The 17,789-nt window shown below is 39.6% G+C and overlaps 1 protein-coding gene across 1 annotated transcript in view; it reads left to right on the top strand.

The window, feature by feature from the left end:
* The first annotated feature begins 7,784 nt into the window (after positions 1-7,784).
* Positions 7,785-17,789, top strand: part of LOC140368235 (leucine-rich repeat transmembrane neuronal protein 4) — a 179,626-nt gene continuing 169,621 nt past the window's right edge. Inside the window, exon 1 of the mRNA XM_072455198.1 lies at positions 7,785-8,062. Coding sequence (XP_072311299.1) covers positions 8,059-8,062 — 4 coding nt within the window. The 5' untranslated portion in view covers positions 7,785-8,058. The remainder of the gene's footprint in view (positions 8,063-17,789) is intronic.

The following is a 17,789-nucleotide window of genomic DNA, read 5'->3' as shown; positions in this document are numbered from 1 at the left end:
TTTGGGAAATATCATCTACACAAGCGCGGCATCAAAAGTTATCCATATTTTTATTCCAAGTGCTAAGGTCTCTGTGCGGCGGCGCAGCAAATTTGACTGACACTTGTGTTGATTTGCACTGGATTGGCCATGTCCAATGTGTCCCCGTCTGTCAAGTTCTTTTTTAATTCAACACACAATAAGGGCGCCATCTTTATCAAGTCGAAAGCGCAGAGTCGGAAGGCCGGCGGCCCGCGAGGGCCGTTGGATGCCGCTTGCGGCTTTAATATTCTTTCTTCTTCTTTCTTCTTCTCGGGACCAACCCCCCTATTTTTCACCCAGTGAACATTGACGAAAAGTCACAAAAATTTGCACACCTCTAAAAATCGTGCCTCTCTACATTCTGGCTATTTCTCTTTTCTAAAATAAAAAAAAATTGGCGCATCAGCGCCCCCAAATGTACCAAAAATGCATTGAGAGATGGGAAATGACCCAAAAAAAATCTGATCGTAGAATCATGAAATTTGGCGCAGAGGTAGATGGTGACAAGAGAAGTAAAAAATATTATTACGGCAACGCCGTCCGCCCAACCAAATGTCGGCCATATTGGTTCAAAAATGGCTCAGCATGACTCCGGAGTTTTTCCAAATGTCGTACTTTTACGAACTCCTTCCAGGGCGTTGGCTCTAAAAAGCTGAAATTTGGTGAAAATGGTACTGAGGAGTTGGACATCAAACGTTATTCAAATTACATTGATACCTGTCACGGTCTCTGAGCGGCGAAGCCGCAAACTGTAGCTAGAATTTCAGAAATCTCCCAAATTTAACATTTCTACCGTTTGCGCAGATAATTGCGTCAAATTAGAATCAGTTGTTAAACTCTTTGCCCTAAACGTACTTGAAGTGAAATAAATTAATTTGGCACCACAGCACCCCCTACAGATTTTATATGGAGGTTAAATGTTTAGTTTTGCGAAATTATATGAAATTTGACACACAACTCAATTTTAGCATCCCCATCAAAAAAGTCAATGAGACCCAGGTCATAATTGTTATGGCGTTGCCGTAGCGATGACCAAAACCTCCCACGTTATTCCAATGGGCAAATCGCCAGAACATGTATACACTTTATACTTTCAAAAACCCCTCCCAGGGCGTTTGCCCTATTAACCTGAAATTTGGTGAGACTCATCTTCAGGGGTGGACCATCAAAAGGTATCCACATTTTTATTCAAAAAGTCACGGTCTCTGTGCGGCAAAGCCGCACATTTTGCCAAGAATTCAAAATAGAATTGCTTTTTGATGGTAAAACAAAGGGGAGAAGATGTGACAGCGTCACAGATTCAGCAGTAGGCGTAAAAGGACCATTGGGGCGCGTTAGCGCCCTCTCCTCTTGCGGCGTGGCGGCGTAGCGGCGGCGGCGTGGCGAGGGCCGATCATTGCCGCTTGCGGCTTTAATTATTATTATTATTATTATTATTATTAACAATTGAAAGTAAATACACATCTAGATTGGATCTTTCAGCTGTATAAGTGGAGGCAGTGGGTGGTTGAAGTGAGTGGCTTGGCACTGCCTGTATCTCCATAACTTCACAGGGTATTAATTGTTTCAGCGCCGTCAGCAGAATGGGCCCTGCTTGTTGAACCAGATCCAGAAGGAAAAGTCCTCAGCCAAATTACAGTGTGCGGATCCAGTGGCGGGCGAGCTGGAGTATCAGAGCTTCAGCAGGAGTGGCTGTGACGAGGAACTCTTGAGGAGCTTGTCGTAATACACGCAGATAGTCAAATATTGTTGAGAAATATTCAACAGTTTGTAATTGCTTTTCTGTCGCAAGCGTTGTTTGTTTGCTCTGTTGTTGGCTGACATTTACAAGTAGAATTGTCTAAAGGTACTATATAGACAACATTCTTTTCCATATGCAGTCAAAGGACACAATCTTCAGGTCTGAAGCAATATCCTTATGTTAAAACTTGATTAAGACAATTGTCACATTTATAAACCCCACGTGTGGCTTACAGAGAGAGAATATAAACTCTGAGGAAGTTTTGAAACCATGAACATGAACACGAGACATTTCATGCTTTTTCCTTTTTTACGTAGTATTGAACTATAACATAAGTGGACAATTTGTTGTTTGTTTTGAACCGCAATATTGGTCTAAAAAAACAAACATGTCTCATAACTTCCTGTTCAAAATTGATAAGTAACCTCTCCATAGTGGTATTTGACTGTTTTATTTTTAAAAACATGTATTAATTTATAATACATACTTGATTGAGTGGCTATTTTAAAACCCTACATGTGTCAAATGGAGCATTAATTAAAGGGATGTGGGCGAGAGAGTGGGTTGTCGAGTTTTCTGAGCACTTAATCATGCATGAATCAACCTAAATACAACTTTAAGTAAACTAATGATGAGAAACAATGCAGTGACTTTGTACAAAATGTCTCCTAACTCTGTCACTTATAGCTACGTCAGGGTTAGTCAAATAAGCTTGTTTGTTGTAATATTTCAATGAGACCTGTGCACTAATGGTGCATTCAGATTTGTCCTGGTTTGGTCCGATTATGAGCCCAATTTCATTCAGATGTAGACTTGCTTTGGTCCTGTTGTATATGGTGTATGAGTAACTGTGAACACACCCTTAATGTATATCTTTTTTTAATTCAGTTTTTACATAAACTGCAAATACAACAACAGTAAATGGTAATATTTATACAGGGATTTTCTACCTTCAGGACATTGGGCAAGTTAAGTGTCATGCCCAAGGACATAACAACAATATTCACCAGATGCAGCTGGTTATCAAACTACCAACCTGTGGGCCAGTGGGTCTAACCGCTCTACTAACATGTTGATGACGAGGGGATTCAAACTGCCGACCTTTGGCTCAGAAGACGAGCGCTGTACCAACTGAGCTACTGATGTCCTGGCGGCTGTGATCACATCATTATTTAATATTTTTATATATATAAATCTTTCATATTTATTGGTCCCTAGGGTAGATGAACGCCAGCAAAACAGCAAAATTAACTAAAGCCAGACCATTGCACACAGACCATTGCACATAGAAGAAACACCATCCTTTATTTCTTGTCAATGTCTCTAAAAATGTATCCAAACTCAGAATCACCAACAAAACTTTTTTTCAACACTCTATTTAACTTTTTGCACTAAGTCACGTAGCAACTGGCAAAATGTATTCATTGGTTTTAATGTCGATCCAGATGGTACAGAGTCTGTTCACTTTTTTCAGTCAGGCTCGACTTTAGTAATGTATATTTATAAGGCAAACACAACGGCAGCCTGACACATACTAGCATGTACCGTATATATAAATAAATAAATCAGGGTGTTAAAAAGGTACCACAAAAATAACCATATAACCTCATCTGGAATCAAACAGTATAAAACTGCCAGTTATGACGCAATTTAAAAAGTTGAAGTTGTAAAATTCCTCACTGGGAGTCAGGATGCATATGGAGAAATAAGTCGTTACTTTTAATGCCGATCCAGATGGTACTCATTTGAACAGGTTTAAATAAAGCAAGAATCATAACCTTTGGGAACGAAACAATGAATGGGGGTGGAAGAACAATAAAGTGCTCAGAAGTTTACATTGTGGATAATAAAAAAGTATTTATACAGTTCAAGTAGGTAATTTGAAGAGGTGGTTTTCAAAGTATGGAGCGATGCAGTTGGTGGCAAAATCAACCCTAGTATTTTTCTGCCTGCTCCGGTTTGCTCTATCCATCTACTTTTCACAATACACAATACAACAAGTTTAAGTTAAGTCCAAGGTACAACATCAACATAAGATAAGATAAGATAAGATAAGATATTCCTTTATTGTCCCACATGGGGAAATTTCATTGGTGCAACGCAGGTAGATACAGAGATAGATACAGAAGAACAGATCACTTATAGGAAGTCTGAAAAACACTTTCAGTAGAAGATCTCCTATAAATAAATAAAAACTCCCATAGACAAATAAATAAATAAATACCATTGCATGTGATCCCGACAGTAATTGCACATGAATATTTGTCACGACAGCACATAGATTGCACATGAATTTCACAGTAATTGCACATACGACAGAATTGCACATCAGTATTAGGTTAGGTCAGTATTGCGAAGGGATAACGTGACGATCTCCGGGTAAGACGACTGTTCTCCGCAGTTTCATGAGTTCCTCCTTTGTATAAACGCGGTACGGCGCCGGCCGGGGGGCGGGGCCGGAGCCGGGGGGCGGGGCCGGAGCCGGGGGACTCAGAGCCAAGACACATCGCAACGACACGACGAAAACACTCAATCCAGCCGAATAAAGTCAAAACAAGTTAATTTAAAGCGATTCCAGTGCGTGTCCCGATCGTTCGTGAAGTTCCTCTTTCATATAAACGTGTATATAAACGTGTACCGACGACACGCCGTACTTTAGCGCGGCCGGAGGGCGCGGGGGGGGGGGGCTGGTGGGCTCGCTCGGAGCTAGCTCACGTCACAACAACACAACGAACGCAACGAAAAACTCTCAAATCCAGCCGAAAAAAGTCAAAAACAGTTGAATTAAAAAACTATTCCAGCGCGTGTCCCTATCGTACAGTAAAATAGAAAAAATATACTAACTATATTTACAAAATATAGGAGATAAAGCACAATAAGTGTGAGAAAGAAGAGAGAGCGTTTACACCGGGCTGCCAGCTGTACCAGCGCCTTATGACGTAACAAATATGCTTTAACATCTTGGCCATCATGCCCAATGCTTTTTGTAATTAAAGGAATAATAGAGGATTTTTGGCGCAGAATCTCATTTCCTCGTGGCGTGGACAGTTGAGTAGTTCACCCACATGTCAATCATTTTGTGCGTCCTACTGCACACCTGCAGGCTCGTTCCCAGGATAGCAGCACGTTTCCCTGGCTGCACATGCGTGGTTGATAAGCCGGTGGGTGTGCTATCAAAGCTAGCAGCGAGTTCCTTCAGTGTACAGTACAAAATGACGACAGAATAAGACTGTGATTGAGCTCAGAAGAGACGGAAATCTGCGGAGACGAGAGATACGATGCGTTGCACTAATAAACAAAAGCATGTGTGGCAGCGGGGCTGTTGCGTGCTTCCGCATGAGGTTTGATGGTAGGCGGCCTCTTGGAAAGAACAGGAGGGTGGGGGGTGAGTGTGTGGCACACTGTGCACATGTGCATTTAAAAAAAATGACTAACAGTCACTTGACTTCTCAAATCGGTGGAAATCCTCAATTATTCCTTTAAGAATAAATCAGCATTACAATAGTACACCACAACATAATATTTAAGTCTAATACTAAGCAATACTCTGACATAATGTCAGTCATATTGGTGCTATAATTTTCCGTCCATATAACTGATGTAAATAAGAGCGTTACTATTGTTACTATTATTATTTTTTACTTTTTATTAAGAATATAAGATTTTTTTTATAAGAGCTTTTCTATTAAGAGTGTTTTTTTTTCTTTTTTTTCTATTAGTTATAAGTTCTTTGTTGTTTACTTCTGTACCTACTTTGTGTTGCAACACTGGAATTTTGCCATTGTGGGACAAATAAAGGTTTATCTTATCTTATCTTAATAAAGTAGTCTAAGGGAAATGTTTCTTTATAATTAAATTAGGGTCATTAAGTTTTCCTGTTTTTATAATTTTGAGATTGAGACACCAAAGTGCAGGTCCGACTATAACAAGCTCAAAGTTATGTACTGTTTATTTTATATATATATTTATTTATGTATTAATTGATGTATTTAATTAGTTAGTTATTGCCAGATGCTCTTGTGTCCTGCCCAGGGACACAACCACAGTCCACAAAGGGTATAACAAAATACCCTAAATAAATACATAATTACATATTTCAAAAGCTATACATAAAAAAATAATATACAGAATTATTGCCAATACTGGGCAAACACAAAGTATGCTGAACATTTTTGTTCATGAGTTACATAGGAATGGTCAGATTATGCTGCTAGTGATGTTATAGACGATAAAATGCTGAGATGGTTGCGGCAAGAAAAGTTTAACACTCAGCATCTTGGAGAGCTCCACTGTGTACATTCCCTTGTTGGAGTGGAAAAGGTCCATGTGCGCTGGAGAATGGGTGTAGGAATCAGCACCGCGGATAGCGCCTGTATTTCAAAAGCGCTAGAGCCGCTGCTCCTACATTTCTGTGGCTCCTGACTAGCTAATAAAAATGACTATTGAGAGTAATTCAACTACTGTAGCTCTATAGCTCTCTGTGTGTATACATGCATATATATATACACACACACACACACACACACACTATTATATTGTATTACTGTGTCGGTTTTAATACATGGCAGAGGCCGACATAAGCAGTGCAATTCGTTTTCCTTTTACTGACAGCATTAAAAGAGCTGAAGGGGTATGTAAAGGGTTAGGGTTAGTTTATTACGTTAGTTTATTAAGTTTATTACCAGTTCCAGTAAATACTGTAGCATCATGTATACTAACATACACGGAAAGAAAGTAAAGGAAACATTTAAAAGAATGTCTTTATTACAAAAACAAAAACAAGTAGATATACAATAGACATCCATTGTGGCAATTACATGAATAAATAAATAATACAATCTTGCTGCTGAGTTTGTCTTATGGGCAAATAACCCAGTTTATACACTGTAAAAACTGCTAAATTAAGTCATTAAACACAATAGACAGTTATAGAAGTGTAGGGGAAAAACGAATATTGTAAGTAAAAAAGTACTCAGGCAGTATATGCTTACAAAGAAACACTGTTTGCATCAGGGTGGACTTCCACATTCATTGCTGAACACCTACTGCGCGGTTCTAACCGTGTTCCTATAATGGAAGCCAACATGTCACGGCACAACTTCTGCGCTGATGTGATGGGCAGCGCTCCTGCAGTGAGAGCCGTCACGTCTCCTGCGCCCTCATGCTACACGAGCACCGTGCATGTCCTTCTAACCACACGTCACTTCTCCTTAGCCACCGGCGCACGACACCTAACCCGTGATCGAACATGTTGGATGGCGCAGTCTGTGCACCTTTCTTTCTCCCACGTCTCCCTCTCCGTCTCCCTCTCTTTCTCTGTCCCTCTCTCTCTCTCTGCCCCGCTCTCCGTCTCTCTGGGTCGCAGTCTCGCCAGAAGAGGGCATTAGGATTCTGCCTGACAAAGTTGCTGTGACACACGGCAGATTAACAACGCTGTCTCGTTTCCTAAGTCATCCTCAAAAAAAAAAAAAAAACCTCCAGAGAGACAACGGGAAATGCAGAGCGACAGTGCGTGGACAAAAAACTGGATATCTTTGGTGATGTTTTACTAGTGCGTGAATGTCGCGACTCTCAGCATCAGCAGCAGCAGCAGCAGCAGCAGCAGCAGCAGCAGCAGCAGCATCAGCACCGGAGACTTGTGGATAACGCGGCGTTACTTCGCTCGTCTCTCAGTGCGCGGAAAACACTGAGCTCCCCACAACAGGAGCCCGGCTGGCTTGACCGCTAAGAAAAAAGAGGATTCAGCTTGGTTTTCCGTAACTCTAAAGGAAAATGTTGGCTTTTCTCACGAAACCAAACTGGATTTCCTCCCTTCCCTGTGCGTAACAGCCACACGCTTTTCTGGATCTGTCTTTACGAGCTTATGCGTCAAATGCGGTACTCTTTTTGGCTGTGACTTGAGAGAGAGGAGAAAAGAGAAACAGAGAAATAAAAACCGCACCTAGGAGCTTTTTGAAGATTTTGTTGTTGTTGTTGTTTCTGTTTCGCTCTTAAAACTGGATTCTTCTTTTTTTTTTTTTTTTCAACTCTATATATGGATGTCTCTCATTTGATTGCGGAGTTAAATGAATGACAGCGGTTTCGTTTTGGCACAAGCGCACGGACGGATAAGGCGCGGGCACCGGGAGAGTTTTGCCTCGCTTCGGATCCACGGGAGGCAGGTGCGCTCCGGAGTCCAGACCGGTGCTGGTCGTCGTGGATCGGGACGTCGCCTGTGCGTGCGCGGAGGAGCGGGTCATGTGGACTACCAGACGCCGCTAACACATCTGTAGGCTGGGGCTGATCGAAAAGCGGATATGGGTAAGTTTTCCGCGCTGAGTTGCACCTGCATGATTTAATTTTCATTATCATTTAAATGCGTGCTATCTGGCGGGGGCTTTGGCGGGGGTCTCCTTAACGCTTTGACTGTGCCATTAGTCAGTGCTGCCTGCAACGTCTTCCCACGATTCTCTTACCATGCCATACACGACTTGTAGGCAGCTTTTTTTTCTTCTTCTCCTCCTATTGCAGAATAACTATACTCATGCCAGTTTTTAATGATCTACTTCCACGTACCTCTTCTACTCAAATGAGTGTGCGTCTTGTCTTTTGTCACATCCTAACACTGATCAATTTTGTGACACTGGAAACTGGTCAACTTTCCAAAGTGTAATGTGCCACGTATATATGATTTGGCTTAAAATGTGTTGACAAGAGAGGGCTATGGCCAAGTCTAATGTCTGTCTATTAATAAAAAACACATTTTGGCATCAATTTCAGTTTGGGACCCATTTTCTGCTTTTAATTAAAAGATTAATTGTCCAGCCTTGCGATGAGAAGAAGGTTCCCAAGGTGCCACTAATCCTCTGGCATTGGAGCATGGGTCAAAAAAGAAGACAAATGGCTGTACAATAATAATAACCACAACTAAATTAATATACACATATATAATCTTGGATGCTATTTGAAACCAGAGCTGTGCAACATGGTGATACAATCCAATTGTGATCTCCTTCTTGTGACAATATCTTTAATATTGTGATCAAATTGATATGTTTCCTCTTGAATGCAGCACTATGCTAAAACCATGAGCCTCAAGCCATGTTCTGAGTGACAGGTGGATCTAACCAATTGCAATCCAGTGTGAACTCTCAAAAGAAGCTAACTACTTTGGTTGCCTCCTCAAGGCAATTAAGGGTGCGTTCACAGCTACACAAATTTCAAACTTGATTCCGATTCTTAGAATAGGCTCAATACTGATTAAGACCACAATTATGACAAACAAATAACATGTTTTTTTATGTATCAATATGTTTAAATGAGTATCTAGTTTTAGTATCCATTACTATCTGATTTTCTAGACTTTTGACAACCCTATTTTACACTTGCACATTCAAAATTTGAACTTAACCAGCACTAAACCCAAAACAAAACGTGGACTAGATGAGGACTAAACAAGGACTAGAACAGGACCAAACCAAGTCCACATCAGGGCAAACATTTTGTCAATTTAGGACCAAATAACGACAAATGTAAACACATTCATAAATATACAAAGTGTACGTATGATTTTTGATTCAATTTAATTAATGATAGGCTTGAAGAAAAGCATGGCGTAATTTGTTTTGCCATATCACCCACCCCTTTTTGAAACATGCTACGATTTACAGTTTCATGCTTTTACATCTCCACCAGTTATCCAATTACCCCCACAACAGCCTGTCCTTTTGTGGCCCTCCTCGTACTTTTTCTTGCTATGTGTTGTCGGATATTATTGTCCAGGGAGCCCTAATCAGCAGTGGCCATCTTTAACTGGTATACAAATGGCTAAGTTCACTGGTGCTGCCGTGCCATTAATTGTAGTGCCCATGATGTATTGAGCACGCTGGGGTTACTGCACCGCGTCAATACAAGCCAGAGCACAACACAGCTTTCATACTGCGGGAGTTTACGTTCAGTGTAGGTGACTGTGAAGGGGCCATGGCAATATAAGCATGAATACAACTTGAGATTGATTTCCCAACCGCTGGCGTGAAAGAAAGGAAAGCAATATTTTCTTTATGGAAAAAACAGGTTATGGTTGAGATGTTTTGCTGTTTTCTCTACATTTTAGACAAAGTGTAAGGTGATGCTATTCTTTTGGTGAAATGTTGAAAATCGGATAACTGTTAATCTCTTGAATTCTGGTTCTTCTCTGAGTGGATAACAACACGTTTGATGGCATGGCGTGAAAAAAATCAACATTGTTTATGGGGGTTGACAGAGAGGACTTTGAAGTTCAGGACACTTTTTCATCATCACAGATCGACCCAATAGTCACAGAGATCATTAGCCATAAACCTGAGCTGCACAATTCATGTTGCTTTGCCTATAGAATGTGCTACAGTATGGCATTATTATTGATCAGAAAATGTTAGTTTGAGGATTGACTCTCCACAGACCTGACCTGTTACTTGACCTGGCTGCTTTTTCCGATTGAGATGGATATGTTTATGCCATACTGTGGATCACTGCAGGTAAAGCAATAACCTATCCATGAAGAAAAGAAAAGAGCACATTTCAGAGTGGGCAACTGTAACTTTGCTATGAATATAGTTTTCTACACATTTAAGCACTATTTAGAAAAGAAAAAAAATCTTTCCGTTTCAAATTAGTTACAGGTATCTGAGAAAGAAAATATGGGAAAACCTTTTTTTTTATATCTCTCTTACCTTATCTTCAGAGCGTCATCCAAGTTTATAAACCATTTTGTATTGATTGTTTATCCATGTTGAATTGCTGGATCTAACATTGAAAGTGTCTTTGTCAACTCTAGTTCCAAAGAGAAGAAGAGATGTAAGCAATAAGACATGTAGTTTGCTGAAGAAAATGTGTCTATTCTATGTAGTGTCAGAAATGTTGGTTATGTTGCTGGACGGAATTGATTAAGAAATTAGTAGAGTACATTTTAACCATAAATATTTAAATATTGTTTCTTCCAACATTTTTACCCTGAAAAAAAAAAACTATTTTGGATGGTGTAGAGTTATTGTCAGACCTGATTTTAGATGCAAGTGAATACTCATTACCTTGTATTTATTTTCTCAACAAATCATCACCTAAAGTTAGAGTTATATGGAATTAGCGAGATGATTAGCTGCTAAATGGGTGGTAAAACTACTTCAGTTATTATATTACTATACTATATACTATAAATCTGCATGCTTTTGGTGACAGGATGCATTTACACTTGTCCTGGGTTTCTCCTGATTTGAGCCCAGTTTTGACCTGATGACTTTTTGGTCCTGTTTAGTGCTGATTTAGTACTGGTCTTGTCATGTTTAATTGGAGTTTTAATCCCAATTTTGATTACCTGAATCTTTGAGAGAGACCTCATCCATAGTTGTGTGACCTCTATTAAAATTGTGGTCAGATCATAGAGATACTGAACCTGATTTTTAAAACGTAAAAAAAAAAAAAAAAAAAGATTATTACAATTCACACACTCAATTAAAAAACTCTGAGCATCCAAATTACACTTTCCGTAACATTCAGAGCGAAGTTTAAGCTAGCGAACATTAGCATGCTAACAGCGCACTTCCTGCTTTGCGGAGAATAAATTGCATTATTATTATGTAGTTGCAGCCAGCACACAGCAATCTCATTTGGATCCTAATGTACATTTTAAAACATATCTGTACTGCAGCAAAACACATTTTTGACAAACATAATAATGTACAGTCCTTTTCATAGTTTTAGTGGGCAATGCTACACAGTCTCCACTCAGGGACGTTACATCGGTCCAGCCTCCTCCACATTACTTCCACACCAGAGCCTCTCCAGATGTTCAGGTGCCTGTCTCCTGCCTGGTCTCTATAGCTTCACGCTGCTGCCCACAATTATGTGATGATTACACGTGGTCCCAGATAGCCATCGCTGTAGCGCTCCATGCTCTTCATTAGGGAACTGTGGGGAGGAGGTAATAACAGAGGGCCATATAGGGATTTAGCTCCAGAAGTCAAAAAGTGTTAATTGTACTGCTGTAAAGAAGGGTTATGTTTGTCTAAGAATTAAAACATTGCATAGGGGTGAATCAGATGGCTTCCTTATTGGTCAGAGAAGTAGATGGAGGCAGGAAGGATAAAGCATACACATAATAGAACAAATGCCGTTTGAAATTTCTAAAAGAAAGGGCACACTTTAACCTAAGTACATTTTTTTGCTCTCAAAGTTATGCAGTGGGGCTTTAACTAAAATATCAAATAGCTTAAATTGGTGAATTTTCTGTTGGTGGAGGCATAGTCAATAAAACATTGACTATTGAATTGTAAAGTCAATTTGTGAGCGATGGAGACGCACTAAACAGAACTGGTGTATTTTTAGCCGTGTGAAATATTAACAATTTACTATATCCATTATTTTATTATTATATTCGACACTAAATAAATGCCATTTATTTATTTTACCATGTGGTCTTAAGCCCAAGATAATTCTAAATAATTCACATTTTATTATTTTTTTATGACTGATTAGGCAGCCATTCTCTGTCATTTCAACAATTACAGCAATGTGTTGTTATCATACATCCAAATTTGACATCAGAATGTATTTGTTGTGCCTCCCAATCCTGCAGATTTTATAGTTCTGCTGTATTGTGACATATTCTATTTTCCAAGCTTACGTACTAGTTTAAAGTAGCAGTTGAGGATGACCTTCAAGTGGAGCCTATATAATCCAGAGGGCAGCATGTTGCTATAGCAGGAGTGGAAAAAGAAACAACACATTCTCCAGGGCTTTTAAGAGTAGTTTAAAGCGAAGGTGGTATATCATTTTCTTTACTGAAAGTAGAAAGTCAGTGTTTGTCAATCCCTTAACTACTGGCACTGGAAATATCTTCAACCTTTTCTGGGATGTGGGCTAATTTTCCAAGCCATTTATGTACAAAAGGTCATAGGGGAGTGAAAAGATGGTGGGCAGCAGCAAAAATAAACTTCAATCAATCCAATCTAGTGTGTACACAGTGGGTAGTTCCATTGACTGGTTTAATCCTTGCCTGTAAGTTATAAGGATGTATTCAAGATTTTGAAAAATTGAATTTGTGATAAAATCTGGGGGGAAAAAATCCTCTCAGAGTCACTTATACATTTTACCATCAAGAGTCTTTACCATCAAAGTACCGTATTTTCCGGACTATAAGTCGCACCAGCCAAGAAATGCATAATAGAGAAGAAAAAAACATATATAAGATGCACTGGAGAATGAAATAAGGTTGCAAGTGTGTAAATAACAAATAATTCGCTCCCGAGTATAAGTATAAGTATTTAAGTATAAGTCGCACCCCGGTCAAAACTATGAAAAAAGGTGCGACTTATAGTCCGGAAAATACAGTAGTTATGGCCAGATTTTGGCAAACAACGTTGATTCTTTCAAAATTATGTATGCACATCTGGAAAATATTTATTTCTGAGATTGATTGATTGATTGATGTATTAATTATTGTACATATTTATAACATTTTTACATTTTTATTGTTCATTTTTTTTTCAATTTCGGAGGCAGCTAAAATAATAAGTTCTAGATCTGTTTTTTAAACTTAACTGCGTTGAAACTGTGTTTCATACCTATCACATTTGGAAGACGCTCGATGCAAAGTGCTCATTTGGGTCCTGGTATCTTAAATCTCCCAGAGTTCTTTGAAGAAGTGAAGCATAGCCAATTTATTTTCACTTTCCAAAAACGACCTTACACTTAAGATCTAAAATGCAAATGTGGCTGTGACAGAGATAAATGAACAGCGTTGACCCAACCTGAGCTAGAGTGCTTTGTGTCTTCAGTGCAGACAGGTTTTGGGTTCATAAATAATGGACAGTACGTTAAACACATTCTTTCTTTTCCTCTTTTTGTAGGCTATTATTTTGTGGTGTTAGAAATTAGGACGGAAGGGTATGAGAAAAAACAAAGACTTTCTTATAGGTTTAGACATTTCAATTAGGAATTTTGTGAGATTTTGATAGAGATAGTCCAATATAGGCAATGGATTTTTAATGGTTCATGATGTTTTTTTGTTTTTTTTTATGTATATATAATTCATAGCAGCCAAAAGCCCATAAGCTCTCCTGAAATACTTGAGCTGAATATGTGTGGCTGATCTTCCCAAAATACACCTTTTGAAATTATAAAAGCAGTTACTGTCGAAAGGAATGTATAATAAGGAAAAATATTCCTATAAATTCATACAACTTTTAGTCGAATAATGCACAATTGTCCTTGCAGTGCTCGCTTGACTTTTACCTCTTCAAATACGGGTTCAAACATAGCATGTTGTCAGCCTAAACAGAATATAAGCCTATTCTGGTGTCAGTATTCTGAAAACTAAATGAACTTGATGAAATTTAACTGAGTCCTGACACAGTACAGTGCCAATGCTAATGGGGATCTAAATAAACAATAAGCAATAAACTACCCACCTCTGTCTGCACATTGCTCATCCAGAACACAACCATCAGAAATGACAAATGTGCAGCTCGATGTTGTGAATCTTGATACTATATCCAGTGACTTCTTTTTAACCTTGGTTTGACTGAGAACTTTACTTCATTCATTTTCTTGGAGGCTAAATTCAAGTTTGGCTCAGGTGCAAGTCGCATTTGCCCAACTTTGAAGAACACTGCAGACAATTAGCTGCTATGTAATTTTGGTTTTCTAATGACTGTAGACATTGTGGAGGTGGATAACATCAGAGGAAAGCTGTTGTGGTTGACGTGGCAATATCAAGTTATGGCAACATCAGGAAAAATGAACGTGAGAAACTGGAGGAATAACTGGGGCTCAGAGAGGAGCTGGAGAAGGTGAAGGTGAAAGCGGGGCCTGTGATCATCGGAGCACTCGGGGCAGGCTACAGCAGATACCTGGAATAACATCAGACATCTCGGTCCAGAAAAGTGCAGTGCAGGAACAGCAAAGATACTGCGCAGAACCCTCAAGCTCCCAGGCCTCTGGTAGAGGACCCGAGCTTAGAAAAAAGGACGAGACCAACCGCGGATAGTGAGAAAGGAATTTTATGTGCTGTCAATAACATTTCAGAGTAACCACACCTTGATTAGCCTTAATAAAACATGAACAAAGACTTAATTATCAATAAACAAATTGCCAGCTGAGGTGGCTCGGGCATTTGTTCCGGATGCCTCCTGGGTGCCTCCCTGGGAAGGTGTTTTGGGCATGTTCCACCGCGGAAGACCCAGGACACGCTGGAAGGACTATGTGGCTAGGGAGAGGAAAGTCTGGGAGTCCCTGTTTAGACTGCTGCCCCCGTGACCCGGCCCCGGATAAGCGGAAGAAGATGGATGGATGGAAACTGTTTATTAATAAGAATGATTCAGGCTTAGTAACTACTTAATTCCGGGGTTAGGATACATATATAATAATAAATAATGGTTACTAAGCCCAAATAATTTGTTCATTACGACCATAGCTTCATAAAGGCTTTTAAAAGTGAAGTTATAATAAAATGTTACCTGTTTCAAAAATATAGCCAAAAAGTGTTTGAAGAATGGAACATTTTACTTCCAGATCAGAGACATGCATGAGCAGAACTACTGAGCACCTTCTCACCCAGCCCTAGTACATACATTGAAATATATGAAAAAGAAACGCATCTCTATTTCCGACATGTTTCCACTGAAGATGACAACTGTATCTGCTCGACTCCTCGGCGCTCAATCTAATCAGCTCCACAAATTCAAGGCGGTGGCACCAGCGCACAATGCTGCTCTCTGTGTTGAAAGAGGCTAACTTGGCAGAACATAGTATCATCTCGCAGATAATTGGTGACTAATAGAATGGCTTAGGCTCGTCCGGGGCTGTCCTCCTTCCCTGTGTGCCAGCCACTGAACAAATCCAGCTTAGTGCGGACACGTTTTTACCCCCCTTGCTTTTCATTGACAAGTTGTAAACAGCAATGAGCCACTAGTGATCGTCTAAAGTGCACCAGTTAGCGAGTCCATTTGCTACATTTATTAAGCTGCATTTGGTTTTATTTTGGGTCAGCAGTAAAGCGCACTTACCCACAGAGTGTCGGAGCGGAGGGGCAGAAATAGCAGCGGTGTTGTCTAGAGATGTCTGCTACCCAGCTTTGGCTTCACTCTCTTTTTTTGAACGTCACTAGTCTTGGGCCTAAACTTAACCATCCATGAGAGATTTGAAAGGACACCTGCAGAAAGCAAGAGATGGAAAGGGGAAGGGGTGTGTAATTGTGAACAAATCATACGGATTGTTTTTGTTTGTTTTAAATTTAAATGTTTAAATGTTGAGCATAGCAAAAAAAAAAAAAAAAACTGTGTCCAATTGTGATTCTAATGCCTTGAAAATACATGCATTCTCACAGAAAACATCCTTATTCAAATTCTACCCGGCACGCCTATTATTATCCAGAACAACACATACTTTAATTGTCTGTCAAGGTGGGCCAAACCAAGTAATGCACACATGAAACATAAACGGACAGAAGCGTTAGACACATGCATAAAACAAGCTGTGCATCATAAAAGCACTGCACAAAAATGAGTCATGAAATCTCAACATGCTTTATAGCATCGAGTTGGAAAGCAGACCGTACTTTGAACTTCAGAGGAGCGAAGTTAAACAACAGAGAAAGAGCCTTTACTGTATAGTTCCTCCAAAGTTAAGTTTATTGCGGTAACAATTATCCATTTCTTGCTTGTATCTAAATTGTCATTGCTTTGCCTGGAATGTTGCCATCTCCATGGGGACAAGCAGCTGACACCACCAGGCCAAGTAGCAGGTCAGATCTGTGTAGGCGTAATGCATGTTTATTCATCAATAAAAACATCTATATGCGAATACAGGATGGATATGTTTAATAAAGTTTACATTATACTTTTTTCTGGGTATTTAGTATTAAACTACAATATACATAGATCATGATTTCAAATTTTGTTGTGGTTTGTTGTAAACCACAATATTGATCTTAAGCAGCTAACAATAGAAACAGGTCCACTGACTTTGTGTTTAAAACTGCAGAACTATATAGCCTCTTCAGCTGCTTTTCACCAAAAGCAGCTGTATCATTTCTGAACCCTATGCATGAACAGGAGTCCAAAGTTTTTTAGTTATCGCAAGCACAGAGCAGTGGGCGGGGAAATGGGGTCAGGGAAAACAGTCCTTTTCTTTGTACTTGTGCCTTGAATGCAGGACAGTTCAGGATTACTCAAAAATGATGGAATCAACTGAAATAAAACCCCTCGCACAACACTCAGCACACACTCACTCAGTCTCAGAACATTACAGGGTCTGTTCTGAGACTGCTCTGTTCACACTTATCCTGGCATTTGTCTCTCATTCTAGCTCAAGCCCTGTCCCAGTACTCACAGTACACACTACACACTTTAGTGAAGAGTGCGTTTACTGAACGTGCATGAAGTGTGTTAGTGCACAAGGGCGCACCGGCTGTAAAGAGGAGAATTAGGACAATCCGCACATCAGAGCATTGTGCTGCATCATTTAAATGTAATGAAAATGCAAATTAACTGCATAGTGTAACACTAAGCTCATAACCACAGAAACGAGCAGTGGTGCTGGCAATTATCTGGCTTTAATTCATACATACACCTTCCTTGCATTAGTCCTGGCTATTTAACTGGGAAATTGCCTGATCAAAAATGAAGGAAATTAAGTTCTGGCTTCATTCATTCATGTCTACATCTCTGCATGTGTGAATGAGGTTTCGGATTAAGGCTTATGTTGAGTAATGACATGGTTAAATGCTCATTAAAAAAATATTTTAAATATTGAAACCCATACCGTCGAACATTCCTGACAAAGTAATGACATGGAAACATACCCTCTACCAGAGAAGTGACATACATAATGCACCTTTTAGTCTTATAGTATTAGGCAGGACTCAAACTCTATTAATTAGAGCCAGTAGTATCTTCAGTTTTAGAGTTTATTCCCATTTAACGTTTGATTTTAATCAGCAGGAAATGCTGGCTCATTTAGTCTATTAATTGATGAAAGAGGTCCTGAGCACTTCATAGCAGTTCTAAAAGTG

The sequence above is a fragment of the Eucyclogobius newberryi genome, unplaced genomic scaffold (genome assembly GCF_026437365.1).
Source record: "Eucyclogobius newberryi isolate DKJ021-1_F unplaced genomic scaffold, fEucNew1.0.hap1 SCAF_2, whole genome shotgun sequence".
Lineage (NCBI taxonomy): Eukaryota > Metazoa > Chordata > Actinopteri > Gobiiformes > Gobiidae > Eucyclogobius > Eucyclogobius newberryi.
This window is presented reverse-complemented; position numbering and strand designations above follow the sequence as displayed.